Raw genomic sequence first — 21013 nt, forward strand, 5'->3', positions numbered from 1 at the left:
CCGGCCGACAGTGACGGATGGCCGCGCCGCCGCCTGAAATGGCGCGAAACTCGCGCGCTCAATTTCCTATCTCACGCCATAAAGTTGCGTTTTTGTCTATTTTGAATTTTAATTTGGGGAACAGAAGCGCTGGAGCTGGGCAGAGATGAGTTTTTAATTTATTTATGATTAATTTTGATTAAAACGTTCCATTTTGGAGGAAAATGGAATTCATTATTTTATCTGAGTAGTTATGTAAAGTCAGCGTTAAATCCATACTTCCTTACTAATATTATAAATGCCAAGTAACTTTGTCTGTTTACCTTTTACATCTGCACGCTTAAACTGCTAAACCAATTCAGATGATAGTATATTTGCTAAGAAGATAATTTGAGACCTTGTGCAGGATATGGGATAGTTTTCATCCGGGAACATTGCACGGTTTCCACGCGATTGCAATATGCGAATACTTTCCTAACGAAGTTGTGGATAACAACTAGTAGGTATCTTATATAGAAGAACAGCCGAGGTGCACAGATATATGTATAATAAAAGTCTCTATTGTTAAGGACGTGGCCCGATGTAGGTAATTACCTACACCTACATATTGAGCGCCTTGGCCGCTTCTTTATATTTAATGCACTGTAACCTACCTTGAAAATTTCCAACCTTTATTAGAATCCTAATTTTAAAACTGACTACGAAGCCACATAGATTTTAATGAAATTGATATTTCGGATTTTTGACAATATTTACATAGATAACCCTTTTATAAAAGCTAATTTCATCATGGGACGAATCGTACCTTTGATTCTGCACAAAAGCGAGTGGAAGAGGATTAAAAAGCAAGCTAATGATTCGACAAACGAGGAGCCTGTTCGAACGGTGGATATTGAAGGGATGATTGAGCAGTCGCAAAAATGGACTCGTACCTGGCCAGATACCGTGGAAGGCCATGTTCGGAAAGTTATGAGGGACAAGAAGAAAGTAACGGCTCTAGAAATGGCTGAAGTTGAAGCATTCCACAAGAAAGCTAAGAAAGATAACACAGCAGAAGCCTTGAAAAAAGCCAGGGATATGATCTTTGAAAGAAGCTGTTATGGCAAGCAACTGATAAGGTACCTACTTACATTCATACTCAAAGATCAATAAATTCCAATTAAAATGTATAATTACAACTTATTTGATACAGCGCCATAGGTGACTCAAAAGCTCAAGAAGTCCGAGACACTCAAATTAAATTTAAGAAAGAAATAGAAAAAAATGAACAAATTGCAGAACAATCCAAACCGGAAGTGAAGAATGTTATGTACGCTGAATTTGAACGAGAAAATGCTAAAAAACTCATATCAAGACAAAGAGAGATCGAGAATGCACAATTTAATAAGGCTATGTAAGTCAAGGCAAATTTTGTCGAATTTTGAAACTTGATGGTTAACAATTTACTGATTTTTCTTCACAGAGCAAAAATGAAGTCTGAGGACGCGTTAAAGGCAGCTAAAATTGAAAAAATGCATAGAAAAGAAGATGCAAAAATGATAGAAAGTTTGCTTAAATTAAAAATAACGGAAGAGGTAAGTCCCGTTAACTATCTCTTTAAGTAAAGTCTTAACAAAAACTAAAATACGATTATACCGCAGACCATAGAAATGCTTCTTTCTATACTTAGTCTGAGGATGTGATTTAGGTGCTCGTACTTAAACTCAGAGATCAAAAAATATATTAAATACATATTTAAACTGTATCTAACTAAGTGAAAAGTAAGGTAGATAAGTAACTAAAGTGACTATTAATTTGTAGAAACACAATCATTGCCTTGATAAAGAAGGAGTTCTATGGTATGAGGCTGAAACTAAAAAGATTCGTGAACAAAAAGCTAAGAGAGAGCTGCAAGAGCAAGCTTTAGCCGATGTATGGAGCAAATATCAGGAGAGAATACGCTGTAAGGAGCGACGCATCCTCGATCAAGTAAGCAACTCACAACCAAGTAAAAGATACAGAGCGATAAACAATTTCTGAGAAACTTATAATACCGTACCTAAGCATATTTCAAACTTATCAAACTGTGGGCGCAAAGGTCAATAAAATATAGGCCCAGAGACCTTATTGTCTATCGCACTCGGAATCACAACTATTTTCACTACTTCTTTCTGTCACACGGTGTGGGATGATGATAAAAAGAGATGGATGGCCAGAGCGTTAGACATTAAACCCACTGGAAAACATAATAGAGACTATTCGTGCCAAAAAATGTATTTTAATACCGTTGAGCTGTGAAGAGGGTGGCTGGTAGTAGGTACACGGCCTAGGGCGGCCAAGATTGGTAGTCTATGGGGCTGTTTCACCATCCTTTGATTAGTGTTAACTGACGGTTAAATGTGATGCCGTCTCCGTCTATTCGAACAAAACAAATAGAGACGGCATCACATTTAACCGTCTGTACTAATCAATGGATGGTGAAACAGCCCCTAACTCTTCGTATACTTATGTATCGTACAAATGAATGTGAAACGTCGAATTGGCGTTTCCGGCGTCAGGGGTTATTTACATGATCACGTCAAGCAAAATTTCAACTGCTAGGAGACACATGAAATTCATCGCGGATGAAATTTATGGATATACCCAGAATTTAAATTCACCTGCTGGATTTAAACCGCGGATAAACACTGGTGTTTAATCATCATCCCCCCCCCCATCATCCCAGCCTATATACGTCCCACTGCTGGGCACAGGCCTCCTCTCAGAACAAGGGGGCTTGGGCCATAGTTCCCACGCGGGCCCAGTGCGGATTGGGAACTTCACACATAACACCGATGAATTGCTTCGCAGGTTTGTGCAGGTTTCCTCACGATGTTTTCCTTCACCGCAAAGCTCGTGGTAAATTTCAAATGTAATTCCGCACATGAATTTCGAAAAACTCAGAGATGCGAGCCGGGGTTTGAACCCACGACCCTCTGCTTGAGAGGCGATAGGTCAAACCACTAGGCCACCACGGCTGTTTAATAGGACAAGTTTTTTGTTCAGATCCACAAAGAGAAATACAACATAGAGCGGTTCAAAAGTAACTACGAACTGCTGCGTCAGATTCAAGAGCAAGAACAAAGAAGCTACAACGATTTCATAGAAAAAGGCATGATTAGGTGTAAACAACGGTTTGTAGTACTCGTAAATAGGTAAATTTACGTACAGAAACATTAAAAAAAAGGTTGTCATCAATTGTTGTCAAAAAAAGGTGTTGGTTGCTGTACATAATAAGACGCATCCAGAACCCGCACGAGGGTCCCTAAAAAGAGCCCGAACGAAGAGTCTGGATAAATTTTATATCATCATCACATGAGGGGGGGGGGGCTGTTGTTGCCAATATTCGCCACACTTGGCAAGCAGGTTCGCGAGCGCAGTAGGTATAGGATGTAAGTAAGGTTGGCTAGAAGACGCTGCTGCCCATCTTCTGGTATCATCCCTCAGCCGGTTTCTACGGCGCCGACGGGAAGAGAGAAGGGGACAGCATTCTAACGCCGGCGCCCACAGTGAGTCCACCCTCTATTTGTGATACGTGCGTACTCCTACAAGTCACGAATTTTTTACTGACATCTATGCAATACAAACAGATTGGAAGAAAGAGAACAGGAGGATCGTGTAAAGAAGGAATATCAGCGACTCGTAAATATTAAGGAGGCGCGATATAATAAGAAGTGTGCTGATGAGCTGAGATCATGCACGAACCGCAACAAATGTGTCTGCGACAAAACATGTTTCATTCCTGAACGGAAACCAGGAGTAAAGGCTTGCAAAACGCAAACAGGTAACTGAAAACGACGTAAAATACCCAGTGTTTTAAACACGTAAGAACAATAAGATCAGGTTACTTTAGCCATTGGAATTAACTCGTTCCAGGTTACACTGAACCTGAATTATTGCATTGAAATTATGACACATTGCATATGATTAATTTTACCTGTCCGCCCACGTTTTAGTCTTTTATTAGACCCTTTTGTACGTGGTTTTCATATGAGCTAAAGTTACCATTCATGGGTCAAAGTACCCCGACTCTATGGTACAGTCAATCAATTCGATTCCTACGCTTTGAGAACCTTGTCATCATGACATGTGCCTTATTACAGACATATTATTTACTATTGATAAGGTTCTATGGTGGCCCAGGACTCGAATTGGTAGCCAGTTCCTATTCGGATTCACAAAACCGAAAAGTGCCTTGGGACTGTTAAACCCATCCCAGGGGTCGTTGACGTAAAAAAGAGGGTTTTGGAAATAGTAGAAATTTAGCAGCAGAGGGTCTACCGAAAACAGTTAAACTTTGATAGTGCTCTACGAGAAAAAAAGTTTGGAAACCTCTGTTGTAAATGTCTAACATTTTAATACTCATATTGATGCTATTCTAAACAGAGCGCAAACCAAGCTTCCTCACGCCTTACAAGCGCGCATCGAGGCGCGAAACGAAACCGTCAGGTTGGACAGGCGCGGCGGCGGCGCACGCGCAGTTCGCGCGCGCGGCTGCCGATGCGCTCGCAGAATGCCGGTACACAGCCGGTGTGAGGAGAGTCGTTCAGGTAATCAATACAATACAATACAATGACTCTTTGTTGACCACCAACACATATCGTAAATACAAACTGAGACATGGATGCACAGAAAAATCAGAAAACACACACAGCACAGCAGTGGTGTAGGGGTTATAGCACGCAGCACGGAATGCTGAGGACCTGGGTTCGATTCCCAGTGCTGGTCTCTTTTTTCTGGTTTTTCTGTGCATCCATGTCTCAGTTTGTATTTGCGATATGGTTTCACGGGATACCCGTAAAAGTAACAAATTTGGAGTTTAAATAAAAAATACAAAAAGACTAAACTGCTGCACAGCAGTGGTGTAGGGGTTATAGCACGCAGCACGGAATGCTGAGGACCTGGGTTCGATTCACAGTGCTGGTCTCTTTTTCTGGTTTTTCTGTGCATCCATGTCTCAGTTTGTATTTACGATATGGTTTCACGGGATACCCGTAAAAGTAACAAATTTGGAGTTGAAATAAAAAATACAAAAAGACTCCAAAAAATCAATCACCAACACATAGTAAGCAGCACAGAAATCGCAGGTACATCTTTCTTTCTAATATATGAAATTCTCGGGTCAAAAATGTTTATAACCAAACTCCTTCAAAACGGCTTGACCGATTTTTATTAAAGTTTTTGTGTATATTCGGTAGGTCTGAGAATAGGATGTAAACTATGTTTCATACTTCTACGCGGACGGAGTCGCGGGCAACAGCTAGTACTCGTATATTATACAGATTACCAGGGTAAGCAATAGGCGGCCTATCATACTATCATCATCATCATCATCATCTCTGCCGTAGGACGTCCACTGTTGGACATAGGCCTCCCCCATAAACATAAACCTCCAGTTGCTGCGGTTTGAAGCGGCCTGCATCTACCGTGAACCCGCAGTTAGTGTACTAACTTACTTTTACATCGACTAAACTGTTTAGTTGTTTGAGCACTAATCCTTAGTTGATAATTTCGAATTTTGATTCCTTTATGTCAAATTTTTGTTAAGCTTATTTTTATATACTAAATTGTATAATATGTTGGTACGCTATCGCATTGGATGTCCTGTAATGATGGTGTAATGGTTTATTAAATAAATAAAAATAAAATAAAATTTTCCAGAATTATCGGAAAATCAAACAACGCGGAAAACTTGCAAATTCCTAACTACTGAAGAATTTTGATGATTTGTTTTATTTTAAATGCTAAACTTTAGCCGATGCCGCGATGCAAAAGGCGTATGTATGCGCTAGCCCTAAATTTATTTTTAATTTTCCAGGATTACCGGAAATCCAACAACGTGGAAAACTTGCAAATTCCTAACCACTGAAGAGTTTTGATGATTTGTTATATTTGAAAGGGGTTTATAAATAAAATAAAAGTTTCGTCAATCATTATACTACGTTTATTTACGCTACATTTGTTATATACAATACAATATCATGTTGTTGTCTCCATTCTCAGTAGCACTAGAGCGGGGATGAGTCCCGCCACATCCATGATTATTTCATATAATTGAGTTTTACAATTGGAAAGTTGAAAACACTAATTATCCTTACATAAGAAAATAAATAACTTCAAAATCACAATTTACATAGTCGAATTCACATGAATGTGAGTTGGAAAGATTCAACTATTAAGCATTTCTGAAGTATTTTCTTCTAAAAAATGATTGCAGAAAGGCATAATAAAAATTTGTTTATTAACCTAAATGATAAATGTCATCCGGTTACTATTGGCAACAGTGATAATTTAATACCTACCACAGTAACCGTGCGACGCATATCAGAGATATACTTAAATTAAGTCACGTAAGACATGTGAATGAGTATTTTCTACAAGATTTATCAAATACATCACTCAAACTGGCACCGCTATTTTATGACTAAAGACAATCTGTCGATGACAAAAACTATAATTTGTCTGTGTCTAGCAAAGACAAATGACAAAGTGACAGATAAAACAAACTAAAATAACCAGGAGCATAATTAGCATTAATTAATAATAGAGTTATAAGACATTACGCACTAAAGGCCTAATAACAAGTGTCTAAGATGCTATCTCTGTTTATTTCGTCCGAATAAACAAAGATACGTTTTTTCAGAAATTCGTGAAACAGGCCCTAAGTGGCATAAATCACTTCGTTTTCTAGGAACAAGATTTTAAATTTAGAAAATAGTTTGAAACAAAAGAAACTCGTGAAAAATTCGATACCAAAGTTACCACTTAAAATTCCTTTTTTAAAGTTTTTCTTTTTAAACGTAGAGCAAGTAGAAAATACTCATCCGCCTGTGCAAGCCAGTTTAGTAGGGCGAGGACTTTTGCTTGATAACGGCCTGCACGCACTTAGCCATCGTGGGCGAGGCGCGGGAGATGGGGTCCGTCATGAAGAAATCTTCTAGGGTTTTTAGTTGCACGTCCAGTTTGCCGGAGACTGGCTGTTTGAGGCTCTGTGGGGAGGAAAATTTATTTGATGTTAAAGTATTCGATGCAGAATATTTCGACTAAGTACAGAATATTCAAATAACAATGATTCAAATAACAATTCAAATATATTTAAACCGAATATATTTTTCCGCAACACGACAAAGATCAAACGCTGATATTATTATGGAATGAAAAAACTTACTGGCTAGTTTAGGATAAGCCAAATGACTCGCTGGGCTGTGCTGGTATTGTCAATATTTTGAATTAATTTTAGAGCACGCTTGTCTAGGCCACAATAGCCACAACATAGCATAAATAAGTGTTCTACCTGACACAAACAATATAAAACACAATTTACTACCAGCAAAATAAAAAATAGCAAAGTAAATCGTTCAGCAACAACATATTATTCCCGAGCGGCGTACTTTGAATCCCTCGCTGTGCTCTGGATTCAAAATAGCGTTCTCGCCGTAACTAGTGTTATTGTGGCATATGTTACCTGTGCAAGAGCCCTCGCCTGCGCGAAGTAGTTGTTGGGCTGAACGTCCCCATAGGTTACCAGCGCCGGGCTTACTTCCGCCAGACGCGCTCGCACCTCGTCCAAGTTGTCGTAAGGTAGCGGCTCACCCACCACCTCCGAAAGCGCCCTGAAACAGGTTGGGAATATGAAACATAGGGTTCACTAGCCTTTAACCGCGGCGGCTTACATAAGGGCGTTTAAAAAAGCGTACCTTTTCTTTCATACAAATTTTATGAGTCCGTTTTGTGTCACCCATGCTGAGTGTATGAAAAAAAACGTCACAAAACTAACGTTTTTGTTTGGGTCATTTTTTAAACTATCGGAATTGATGGTGCTCTTGATTCTAATTACGAAAACCTACATTTTTTATAAAATTGAAAAACATAAAATAATACACTTCTTTGTGAAAATACCCATAACCACTGCATAGCACTGGCAGGGGTCAAATTATTAACAAGAGAAAGAGATGCACAGTCGCCACCAGATATTTCGGAGCAACCAAGCTGATCAAAAATATCGGGACGTGAACTCTAATGCCTTGAGAATAGTGCATGTTCCGATATTTTTGACCACCTTGGCTGCTTCAAAATATCTGATGGCGACTGTACAAAGGCGAAGTTATACCTTAAGGGATCTCTTCCAGTTTATACCTTTGAACGATTGAAAGGACACCGGAAACAACCCTACAATGGAAAGATAAAAATACCGTTTTTTTTTCTGGTGGAAAGTTACTGTTACCTGATGATCTTCCAGTCTTCGCGCGCCTTGCCGGGCGGCGTGACGGCGGGCAGCGTCTGTTGCGCGCGCCCCTCCGCGTTCACATACGTCGCGCGCTTCTCCGTATACGCCGCGCCCGGCAGCACGATGTCCGCGATCTCTGCGCCCGCGTCGCCGTGGTGGCCTGGCAAACAACGACGTTTTATTAGAAAGAAAGAAAAAACCAAGCCGGCCAAGTGCGAGTCGGACTCGCGCACCGAGGGTTCCGTACAAATTTACTTACAATATAATCCAGTGTTAACAGAGCCACTCATAATGCATAACATTAATAATTCGTTAACCGAGCGAAGCTAATTTGTAGGTATTTGTGAATATCCAGTGTTAGCAGAGCCCTTAAGCAAAATATACGCACTGTGGGATCATTCTAGATCGTCGTCATTTTAGTTAGTCATCTGAAACGCTCGGTTATTTTATGCGATAAACGCTGCGTTTGACGCACACCAATTTGCATCAGATATTTAATTACCAAACATTGTCTTACGCGGTGAGCGCAGCGGCAAACGCATGTTTTGTAATTAGATTGCGTGCATTGTGATTGGTCAGATTACATGTGCGTCAAACGCATTGCGTTTAACGCAGCGTTTATCGCATAAAACAATCGAGCGCTTAAACCATTTAAAATGATTTCACAGTTTTGTTTCTAGTTACGAACGACATTAGCGAAGTCATTCATACCTTGGTATATGACAACGGCGTCCTTGGGCAGGTTCTCTCGGGTGATGACGCCGCCGTCGGCTCCAAGCAGGTACACGACTTTAGGCCCGGCCTCCAGCGCCTTGCCCACGCCCGGCTGGTACCCGATGTCCAGAGCCGCCACTTGCGACGCCGTGCGTTGCAGCACGTTCAACACCTACAGAGGATACGTTGAAGTAACAACTTAGGTTATGTGATGTTGTCTCTGTTTGTTTTGTCCGAATAAACAGAGGCGGCATCACGTTTATCTCACACACTCATCATTCAGGTCGTAAGTGTAGTACCTAGTAGTAGTTCCCATTAAAACTGGCTGCCGTACACAGCTACTTAGTGATGTAACGAATATTCGCATTCGCATTCGCGAATATTCGCATATTTCTGCGAATGTTTTGCGAATATGCAGCTAATACATGCGGGTATAATTTGCGGTTATTTAATTAATGTTTTTATTTAATTGTTAGTTTTATTACTCTTTAGCTACTAAGCCATGTCTTTGTTTTGAAGAATAAAGATTATATCTATCTATCTAATATGAATATCAGAAAAAAATACAATGATTAGATAATAATAGGTTAATAAAATCAAAATACATTCATTTATTATGTTTTTTTTATACAATAAAAATAACTTTACCTCGTAATCACATTTGATAATAAGTATAATAAGTAAGTTAGGAGTTGTAACAGTTTTAAGGCAATTCCTTCGTGGCTCATTTCCTAAGCATGCTAGTAGTATACATTGCAATCAATTTTCTAAAAAAGTGTATCACTGATGTCTCCAGATTTACGGGACAGAATAACAACACTTATAGTAGATTGTTCAACAAGGGACTAAAACAAGCTATAATGACACGAGATGTTTAGCCACCCGAGTGGCATTATGGTTGTTTAGTCTCGCGTTAAACACTACTTTTCACTTTGAATGCGAGGAAAAAAAATGTTCTGTTCAAAATTACAATACTACTTTTTAAAAACGTACGCTCGACTAATGGACTGGTTGAGCTGGCAACGTTGCAGTTTTGTTAGTTTTTCTCGATTATTCGATAAAAATTGAAAAGCTTGCATATTTAGCCAACAGTTTCAATATTGAAAACTATTTTAAAACTAATTGGACTACGCATAATACTATAATTGAATAGATTCTTATTCGTAATTCGTAATCATTAATTGTTTCACGAAACTATATCGCGTAATTTTTTTTGCACATTTGTCATTTTGAGGTTATTTCCACGCCCTAAAAATCCGCACATTCACAAACACCGTGTTGGCTGTTTAGGGTTTCCAACATAAATTTAAAAAAAACTTTAATCCCTAGAGAATAAAAAGGAGCTTTAGTCCCGATATGCAGAGGCTAAAGTAACATTTTAAGAGCATGAGAAGTGAAAAAAGTTGATTGACCCTCCCCATTATTGAGATTCGTAGTCGCTTCTTCGGAAGTTTATCTCGGATGATGCACCCGGTGCGTCCGGTCTGTTCCAAAATTAAGTGGATAAGTGTGGTGTCTTGGCATACCTTCCACTCGGGATCAGCAAGTTTGTCCTGCAGCCTCAGCGCCAGCTCCTGGGTGTGAGCCAGCAGCGCGGCGCCCTCGGCGCCCTGCAGCTGGTCCGCGCCGAGGATCACCACGGGGCGCTTCGCTTGCTCCAGCCGCTTCAGCACCGGGTGCGAGGAAGAACCGGACGCCAGGTCTTTGACGATGGAAGCAGAGTCACCCACGTGCTGAAACGGAGAATTTGTTATTTTCCACTTGTTCCCCGTTGATCTTAGGCGCAAGCCACACAGTAGAGGCGTGGGACGGGGGCGACCGCGTCGCGTCTCCGCCTCGACTCTGCTGTCTGCTTCGGATCGCGACGTTTCTATACATTAAGGGGCTGTTTCACCGTCCATTCATTAATTTTAACTGACTGATAAACGTGATGCCGTCTCCCTCTATTCGAACAAAACAAACAGAGACGGCATCACATTTATCCGTCTAATAAATTTAATCAATGTATGGTGAAACAGGGGGTTAGTATAAAAACTGATTCAAGGTGCGCTGCGACTACGACGGGCTCCCGTCCCACGTCTCTTCTGTGTAGCTTGCGCCTTACATAGCCAGTACTGGTAGGGGCCAAATTATTTCCTAATTTAATTAGGTCCTGACGTTTCGTGAACTACTGCCGCGGCACGCTCGCTTCGCTCGCTCGGCTCGCGCATTTGTGTCGCAATTGTACCTAACACTTCGCTCGTCGTCATACCAAATTTTCCAAAACCAAAATTGACAGTAAAAGTGACCCCTTCTAATGCTGGTTATGTAAATTGGAAATTTCATGATATTGTGAAATAAGGTATATTTTATGCATAGATAGGGTTAAGGTGGTTTCAGACTAGCGTTTTTTCTGCGCGTATACGGTGAGTTTTGTGCATACGCGCTTACACGCGCACTAGAGTAAACATTCGAAATTTACCATGAGCTTTACGGTGAAGGAAAAACTCAACGATGTCTGCGAGCAGACCTGTGCGCAGCAGTGCGACGCATGTATACATATATGAGTATTTCTTTCTCAGTTTTGTCAAGAAATTATTAACCCTAAGGACGAGATCATAAAACATAAACTACATAAAACATCCAAAATTTCTTGACGTCAGGAAAACGTCACGAAATCTTGTGAGGAAAAAATCGTAATTTTGTAACTACATCAAAACTTTCTATTGGATTCAACAACAAAGATTATCTGATTTTTTTATCACTTTTACCACAAGGTTTTGCACATATTTAAAAAAAATACTTTTTTTTTTTGGTGTAATAGCGTCAGGATTTTTTTTTTAATAAGTAGACAACTGAAAAATTGAAAAATAGACAACTTTTTGAGAAATAGTCATATGCTAGGATGATGATGATTATTAGGGCGTGTATACTGACCATGTAGTCGTAAGTGAGGTCAACCTTCGGGCCTATGAAGGCGACGTCGGTGTCGCGCTGTATGAACGCCTTACGGATGCGCGCGTTGAGGAGAGGCGCCTCGAAGCGCACGTTGGTGCCGATGAGGAGCACCATGTCTGCTTGCTCCACGTCTGGGGACATACGGAATAGGCCAGTGCTGTGGACTGTTAACTGAGCTCCGGGGTGTCACCATATGTCACTGGTTCATATCCGGTTCGAAGGACCATATGTAAGGCCGAAGGTTGAGGAAAATTTTTAGTTGTAAGTTGAGTTGTGCACAAAAATCACCGTTTCACGTAAAAGTTATTAAAGTAAAAATGCTTGACTGTGACCGATCGCGGACAGTGTTAATAGAAGACGTCCATTGCTGAACAAAGGCCCCCTTAGAACGCCATAATAAACATATGCAATAACATGGCTATATGAACGTCTTGGGTAAATGGCTCGTTTTATGCTCTTGTTGTACAATGTACTATCATGACCCCGTCTGGATGCGCCTTTAGTCCGGGCACTATCGGTACTGACTTGCGATCTTAGTGTTGAGCAGATAGGACGAGCGCAGGTCGGTGCCGGCTCCGTCCAGCGGGAAGTAGTGCTCGGTGCAGGCCCGCTCGGCGCCCAGCCGGTTGGCGAGGTCCTTCAGCGCCACCAGGGCTTCGGCGTCGGCCAGCGCGCCCGCCACCACCACCAGCTACACAGATAAAAAATCAACGCTTTCATTTTTTTCATTTCATTTTGTGATGGGGTGACAAATAAAAATGAACAAGTGCGGGTAGTTCGTGATACGAGTGCCGGTACTATTTGTGATCAAGTGCGGGTAGTACGAAGGACTCGCGCTGGTAGGCAGACTCGACACCCCACACTGCAGTCTACTCGTGACCAAAGCCACTGTAATGTTGCCGAAACGTCGAGGTAAATATTTCTCGTGTGTGTTAGCGTGATAAGTCCCGTTCGTGTTATTTCAACTTTTTCTTGTCACTCGTTGCTATAGTTACGGTCTCCTGAGTCACTCTTTAAACCGTAAGTTTACAGGATTAAAATTTGCCAAAAATGCATTTTTGTGCTAGTTTTAAGCCCTAATTGTTCATCTAATAAGCATGTTAGTATGTTGTGACACAACATTTCTTTTCTATTAAACTGTACTTCTTTTGTCCCTTCGCTGACGGGACAGAATAACAACAAGAAATAGTTGATCCAAGCACTTAACATAATTGTGGACAGCTGGACTTATTTAGGGTCATCCGTTATTTTGTTCCCGTGTGTCACAAACGATCTGACCTTAAATATGTGGCGTATTTATTGATTCCCATCTTTTTACTTTTTTAAAGCAGTCGGGTTTTAAAAGATCGGTTTTCTTTCTCGTCTGAATTTTCGATAAAACTGACGAGTCCTGAGTGACATTAGCATTATGGTTGTACTGCACTTTGACGTACTCGTTAGGCACTTGTCCCACCGCCGACGATGAGCGAGAAGCGAGTAGAGCGAGTAACTAGAAACGAGTGGGTGAGCAGCGAGAAGCGAGTGTAGTTTTGTCGCTGGCTGTAAGCGAGTGTTCGAGTGCGACGGGCAATTACTCGCTCCACTCGACTCGCTCGAGCAGGGCGGCCGCCAAGCTGACATCGCTGAGCGAGTATCTATAGCTCAGCGAGTTTTATAGTCGCTGCGACAAAAGATGTAAGAGCGAGTTCTCGCCGACAGTGTGAACAGCCAGCGATCAACTATTAATATATGTGTCTCTTTTACTCACACAGGATCTTATATCTTTTGTTCGTTTCTTGAGCGAGAAAATAGTCGATAGCCAATCGTTTCCTCGCTGGCGGTGAGACAACTGCCTAACTTTCAAACTCTTCAAGGCTAGTGATTAGGCTGTTACTGAACCAGTGGCACCTTTCGCCTCATGTATTTCAAAGTACGAATAGTATGATACGACTTTTTAGAATACATTTCACAATTTTATTCCCGGCGTACTAAAACGACAATCGGACCAATCAAAAATAATCGTCTGCTGCATGTGAAATTTAATTAACCAATGAGAATGCGTCATTTATAACTTTTATAATGTGTTTTATTTCTTAAACGCATAATATGCCCAAAATGCTTTAATTTTTTTAAGTATGAAAAACGCCACAGCATCGCAGCAGGTCGGACATGAGGATGACGTTTTTATTTTTTAAATATCTGGTTTTGGGTACTGGCCAATAAGAACGGACTCATTTAAAAAAAAAGTCACAAAAGAAAAAATAAAATCAGCGGCCTTTAGTCGCTGAGCACCTAAAACGTAAGTACCTTATCAGACGGGCAGTCGCGGAGCGCGCGCGCGGCGGCCACCATCGCGTCCTCCCACTCGACGGGCGTGAGGTTCCCGCGGCTGTCCTTCAGCATGGGAGTCACGAGCCGTTGCCGCTTCAGCCCGTCGCAGGCGAACCGCGACTTGTCCGACAACCATTCCTCGTTGATCTCCTGTCAATACAGGCCAGTAAAGAATATGGTATACATACACTTTAAAGTTGAATATTTTGCAAACAGATCGCAGAATACAAATATCGTCTTAACAACCCCCTAAATTATTTTAAAAGTCCTATCCAACAATACCCCACAGTATAGGAAAGATTAGAAAAAACCGGGCCAGTTTTGATGGCTATTTAACTAAATGTAAACAAAACAATGTCGATTGGTGTTTTAAATATTGAAATTCCCCCATTAAACTATCTAAACATTTACATTTCTGTACTGAAAAACACTAGTCTAGTTTGTATTACAATGATATGAAGTAAAAAATTTAAAATCCTTGAATGTACCAAATCTGGCAGCTTAAGTTTGTTTACATTATTTAAATACCTATCCAAACCAACTATAATGTGGAGGACATTTTTTTCGATGTCATGGAATGTAAAAATTATGAAATTTAATAATAATTATTATTTATCGAAATAATTTCCAAAATCACTAAAACTGGGAATTCTCGGGACTCGAGAGTTTAATGACGTAAAAATTAAGTTTGGATTTTTTTCATCTCTTTCTAGAAAAAAGAAAATTTAAATATGCACTTTCTATGGTTACCGTGTCAAATGACGTCATAATACATGCCGGATCTCTCTCAATCAAAAGTATCCGTATCGTCGTATTTTTTAAAGATTTTTCAAAAGTTCTTGCACAACTCTGTTTGTTTTACCTCATTTGTCCTGGGCAGAATACGCAATACTTCGTTTGTTCGAGTAGTAACGACGATATTGCTGCCCAAAGGATCCAGGACATCGACGGATTCAATCTAAAACAACAAGAATGTATTAATATTCAAATGTTTTTGTCGCTACTTGCGTCATATTATGTACTTAACCTAACCTTAAAAGCCGTGGTGGCCTAGTGGTTTGACCTATCGGCTCTCAAGCAGAGGGTCATGCATGGGTTTAAACCCCGGCTCGCACCTCTGAGTTTTTCGACATTCATGTGCGGAGTCACATTTGAAATTTACCACGAGCTTTGCGGTGAAGGAAAACATCGTGAGGAAACCTGCACAAAACTGCGAAGCAATTCAATGGTGCGTGTGAAGTTCCCAATCCGCACTGGGCCCGCGTGGGAACTATGGCCCAAGCCCTCTTGTTCTGAGAGGAGGCCTCTGCCCAGCAGTGGGACGTATATAGGCTGGGATGACGTACTTAACACATTGACGGACACTAGGTACTTTCACTTGTTGTTGTTTAGCCTTATATTTGGACGTTTATAGGCCTTACTGTCCATCAACGTATTAGCTATGATCCCCAGACGTACGTTTCGTGTAGTCTAGCATTAGAAAGAAAGTCACAGCAAATATGTAACATTACGGTTTTTGACTATGTTACATATGTTTTATAAATAAAAACTACACAGTGCCTGCCTGTTATCGAATTGAGAATTAATTTTAAGCTACTTTTTCAAATAACAAAGTTATAAAGGTTTGAAATTCAAGATTAGACAGAGAAAGACATACTGGCATGTGACGTCACACGCCAGTACCGCCATTCTTGCTGCATAGAGAAAAGCGATTGAGAAAGAGACAGGTATATAGATTTTCAAAAAATCACTATAAATCCAATTTTCAACCGATTTAAGTTTTCTCTTCGCTAAACACTGTCTGTATATCTATATTTTCATAATAATATTAAGATATGGCAAATTCAGGAGTTGTTAAATACCGTATTGCATAGCATGGACCTGGATGGCAAACGAGCAAGTGGGTCCTGATGGTAAGAGATCACCACCGCCCATAAACATCTGCAACACCAGGGGTATTGTAGACGCGTTGCCAACCTAGAGGCCTAAGATGGGATACCTCACGTGCCAGTAATTTCATCGGCTGTCTTATTCTCCACGCCGAAACACAACTGTGCAAGCACTGCTGCTTCACGGCAGGATTAGCGAGCAAGATGGTGGTAGCAATCCGGGCGGACCTTGCACAAGGTCCTATCACCTGCAGATTGCAAAAGATCCCACATGAGACACTTACCCTCCTAGTTTCCCAGGGCCTGGCTGCGAAGCTGTAAGGCTTGGAGGTGAGAGCTCCTACAGGGCACAGGTCAATGATGTTGCCAGATAGCTCCGAGAGGAACATTTTCTCCACATAAGTGCCAACCTGGTCAACAAAGCAACGAGATATAAATAACAAACAATTATGCAATGTTTAGTGACATGCCAGATCTTAAAAAAGTATATCAATAGATTACAAACTAACATACAAATTAAAAATAAGAATAAGTAAGAGACTGGAATAGTCAGAAGAAACAACTGGTAGCAAGTAGTTTAAGAAGCAACTGGTCTAAAAAGCAAGTGGTCTGAAATCCTATGACTCAAATTCGATGGAGCTCCGCGTTCGCGGAGCTCCTATTCCACTCGTTTGAGGTGCTTGGCGTCTTGACGCAACTGTAACCTAACTTAGGTTTTTTTTTCTACAACAAACAGGTTAGGGCCAGTTGCTTTTTAGACCACTTGCTACTTAGACCAGTTGATTCTTAGACGAAATTATGCTAACCCATTGAATTCACTTGGAAACACAGTTGCTTTCACCACTTCTTTATGTCTAGTAGGTATAGGAGACCAAGAAGAAGAATCTTATGCTCCTAGCCTCTTAACCTCATTTGAAAACTTAATGAGACTCAATTTAACATGGGTGCAATGATGAGCTCCAGGGAAGTACTTCCATCAAACCTCTATGAAGTTGATCATTGCAAGTCTTACCCCCTTATTCATAAACGACAATCAAACCTATTTTAGTTAAAATGCCGCTAAAATTCGTTTGTCCTTATCTGTCACTTCGACATTTGTATTTGTTAGAAAGGGACAAAGCATTTGTTAGTTAACATAGACTTGTTAAGTTTTATGAATAAGGGGGTAAGTCCATGCGGCGTTCTCTCCGCTCGCAGTGGTCGGTAGGCAAATGGCTTCAGTTCTGTAACTCTCCATACCTGCATGTCGCTTCCTCTGCCCGTGGTGCCAAAGTCGTCGACGCCGGCCACCTCTGAGGCGAACCGGATGCAGCGAGTGCAGTGGATGCAACGCGTCATAATCGTCTTAATCAGGGGCCCTACGTCCTTGTCCTCTACAGCCCTACACAAAACCAAGAAGACATATTTGATAAAATTGTTATGAATAATATTAATTCAGATCCAGTCACCTTTATAGCCAGGAGGGAGTCATATGGAAAGTTTTTCTAAAATAAAACATCAAAACTTATTAAAAGTAAAATAACATTAATCAAATAAAAAAACCGGCCAAGAGCGTGTCGGACACGCCCAAAATAGGGTTCCGTAACCATTACGAAAAAATTAAGTAATATTTTTCTAAGGATTTCGTATTTTATACGGAATCTTCCAAGTTTAGGTATATTTTATACCTTAGGCTGCTATTTACTCTTAAACTACTTATAATTCTCAAGCAAACTTAGCCGTTATAATTTTCCTTGAAAGTTTGTTATACTTACTACCATCCTGAATTTTTTCAAATTTTTCCACCCACCAGTTTAGATTTTAGAGGGGGGGACGCTCGATTTTCATGAAAATTTGCACTTGAAAGTTGAATATTTCGCAAACAAATCACTGAATCTAAAAATCGTCTTAGCAAACCCCTAATGGTTTTAAAAGACCTATCCAACGATACCCCACACTATAAGGTTGGATGAGAAAAAAAAACACCCCCACTTTACGTCTAAGCTTTCTAGCATTGATAGTCCCTGAGCAAAGCCGCGGACGGACAGACAGACAGACAGACAGACAGACAAACATGGCGAAACTATAAGGGTTCAGTTTTTGCCATTTTGGCTCCAGAACGCTAAAAACGACTCCTGTTTTGTCACAGAAAAATATTAATTTTAGTAAAATAAGTTTTAAGTTGTCCTAAATTCACTTAAGTCGTAGTGTAGGGCGTCCGGAGGCACAGTGGACGAACGACCTTAAGAGGGTCGCTGGCGGCGGATGGATGCGAGGGGCTGAAGACAGTGTTGTGGCGCGCCATGGAAGAGGCCTATGTCCAGCAGTGCCCAGGGCCCAGGGACCAGGGAGGTCATTACCCCCAATGAACCCTGCCCCCCTCCTGGATGAGCCCTTGGATTCAGAACATCAACCATGATTTACACTAACCTCTTTCCTGAGAAATGGATGTCGGTAAAGCGACTCTTGTCAGATCCAAAAGCCATAGACTGATCCTGGAGGTCACATTCACCACCCTGGTCACAAATAGGACAATCCAAAGGATGGTTCACAAGCAAGAACTCCATGACACCCTCGCGAGCTTTCCTAGTGAGGTCCGAGTTGGTCTTCACCCTCATGCCTTTCATCACTGGCATGGCACAGGCAGCGACAGGTTTGGGAGACCTCTCAACTTCAACAAGACACATCCTGCAGTTGCCAGCTACAGCCAGCCGCTCATGGTAACAGAATCTAGGGATCTCCACGCCAACTTGTGCTGCAGCCTATAAAATAATTAAAGATGTAAAATAATGAATAATAATTTTTTTATGGTCTAATGACATATCTCAAACATTATTTTCTCAAGGCCACTTAGTTATTTAAGGGTGGATCAACTATTTCTTGATGTTATTCTGTCCTGTCAGCGAGGGGACAAAAATAGTACAGTAGAAGAAATGTTCTGTCATATTATACTAACATGCTTAAAACTACCACAAAAACGCATGTTTGGCAAATTTTATTCCTATAAACTTACGGTTTAAAGAGTGACTCAGGAGAATGTAACTAGCAATGAGTGACAAGAAAAAGTTGATCGACCCATAGCCTCCTGGGTCCCCCCATCCTCACTTGAGGACATAAAAAAAAATAACTACTTGATTGATGTTTGGTTCAAATTGTGAAAACAGAAATTTTACGTCAAAATTAATAATAATTAAATATGATGGTGATGTTATGGGTACCAGGCAACAAATAAACTAAGTACTTAAAGAGATAGATGGGCCAATCAACTTTTTTACCGACACTAATCTGTCTGCAACATTTTTCAAACAAAAAAACTGCAATTTTTGTAAGTAAACATGTTTGTCTGTAATTTAATAGATGGTGTACACGAATAAATGCCATCCTATGTAAGTTCAACCTATTAAACCATGAAATATCTTGTTGGAAGTACAATTTTTTGGTAACGCCAGAGACAATTTGGTAACACAGGAGACGCCCAAAGTGTCAGTAAAATAGTTAATTGGCCCAGATACATACTTAAATAGGTCCATATTGAACTTCCAAGACTTGATAAACAAACATTCATATTTTTCATACATAATCATAATACAGGAGATCAACCCCCAAACCTCAAGCTTTGTAGCCAGATTCTCTAACAACTATAATAGCTTTTTTTTAACCCAATTAGTGGTCCCCAAGGGTAAAAGCCTTCTCCATCTTTTTCCACATTTCTTTGTCCAGAGCAATATTCATCCAGTTTTTTCCAGCTGTTTTTATGAAGTCTTTTTGCCTTGCCACACTTCTTTTTTCTACTTCTAAATTGATAACCCACTTATGATTGATGATTGGTATGGCTCTTATAATTGATATGGCAGAATATGGAACACTCTTGCAAGTGGCTGCATGCGGAGGGATTGGAGACTGCTGGGAGAGCCTTTGCCAACAGGCACACAGATGCCGAACATTGATACTTTTACTGTTAGGATATTATTATTTTGTATTTGCATCTGAACTAAGAAGCTTATTAAATAAAATTGTGATTGATGATTTAATAAATTAACAAAAGAGTATGAGCTTCTGTTACAATCATACCTATATATACAAACAAATTTGATGCTATTTGTTAATTATTAACTCCCAATTGTATTTTACAAAATAAGACTTTTTTTCTATAATTAACTGCAGAATAATGAACGAGGAGTCATAGGGGTTTCAAGAGTTCAAGTTTAGCAATACAACTGGTAACACACAACATCAGATCATTACCTGCAAGACAGTGGTGCCCGGAGCAACATACACAGGTTTGTCGTCAATGAAGAGTTCGACTTTGTCGGGCTGCGCCGGCACTTGGTCGGCGAAACGGCGCGTCGCGAGCGGCGTCACACGGGGTGCGCCCAGCGCGAGCGCCCGGGTAAGCGGCTGGCGCAGCATTCTGTGCACAACACACCAAATCAACCTCAACAACTAACTTACGCAAACACAGACTAACGACCACTTTAAGCACCTATAAACGTTCAGTATGATTCTCACACTAAGCGTCTTGTATGTATTAGTGTAAAAGTCCCAAATTACAAGATTTTACCGAGATAATTACACAAAATTATCTGTTATTGTTACATAAGTTTCGAACGTATAACCTAAATAATAAATATTATGTTGCTATAGTGTAAACAGTAACAACAAAATGATTTGAAACAAATTGATGATTATAAATATTACGATGAATTACGTCGTTTTTTTGTAAAAATCGTACCCAAAAATACAAATTACAAATTTCGATTAGTTGGATTGAAGTGACAGATCAAAGAACTGTCATTAGGTAAATCTGTTCGAGTCGAGGTCGAGACTTCGAGTAACCATAAAAGCCATCTACACAGCTAAAGAGAACAAAGAGTCAACAAAATTTGTCAAAGCTTGGCTTAAGCTTTAAATAGATCATATATCACGATTCATTATCAACCAATTTTATTTTTAATTGTAT

At 40.4% G+C, this 21013-nt stretch overlaps 2 protein-coding genes across 4 annotated transcripts; one reads left to right on the forward strand and one right to left on the reverse strand.

Annotated features, from left to right (window-relative positions):
- Positions 1–690: 690 nt before the first annotated feature.
- On the forward strand, positions 691–5933 carry LOC141441088 (uncharacterized). Its single transcript, XM_074105730.1, has 8 exons — positions 691–1097; positions 1172–1372; positions 1442–1553; positions 1780–1947; positions 3004–3131; positions 3588–3781; positions 4384–4547; positions 5816–5933. Exons 1-8 carry the CDS (start codon positions 700–702, stop codon positions 5864–5866), a joined length of 1416 nt encoding a protein of 471 aa, XP_073961831.1. The 5' UTR covers positions 691–699; the 3' UTR covers positions 5867–5933.
- Positions 5927–20877, reverse strand: ND-75 (NADH dehydrogenase (ubiquinone) 75 kDa subunit). 3 transcript variants are annotated; one of them, XM_074105726.1, is made up of 14 exons: positions 20786–20877; positions 20299–20464; positions 18484–18815; positions 17314–17455; positions 16359–16484; positions 15048–15143; positions 14162–14335; positions 12401–12566; positions 11855–12006; positions 10465–10671; positions 8936–9110; positions 8222–8384; positions 7463–7610; positions 5927–6986 (listed from the first exon to the last, which is right to left on the reverse strand). In XM_074105726.1, exons 2-14 carry the CDS (start codon positions 20461–20463, stop codon positions 6840–6842), a joined length of 2193 nt encoding a protein of 730 aa, XP_073961827.1. In that variant the 5' UTR covers position 20464; positions 20786–20877; the 3' UTR covers positions 5927–6839. The 3 variants fall into 3 exon arrangements, with proteins under 3 accessions (XP_073961827.1, XP_073961829.1, XP_073961828.1); XM_074105728.1 differs by having other exon boundaries at positions 20762–20820; XM_074105727.1 differs by lacking the exon at positions 20786–20877 and adding an exon at positions 20537–20739.
- Positions 20878–21013: the final 136 nt, after the last annotated feature.

This window comes from Choristoneura fumiferana, chromosome 23, assembly GCF_025370935.1.
Source record: "Choristoneura fumiferana chromosome 23, NRCan_CFum_1, whole genome shotgun sequence".
In the NCBI taxonomy this organism is placed as follows: Eukaryota; Metazoa; Arthropoda; class Insecta; order Lepidoptera; family Tortricidae; genus Choristoneura; species Choristoneura fumiferana.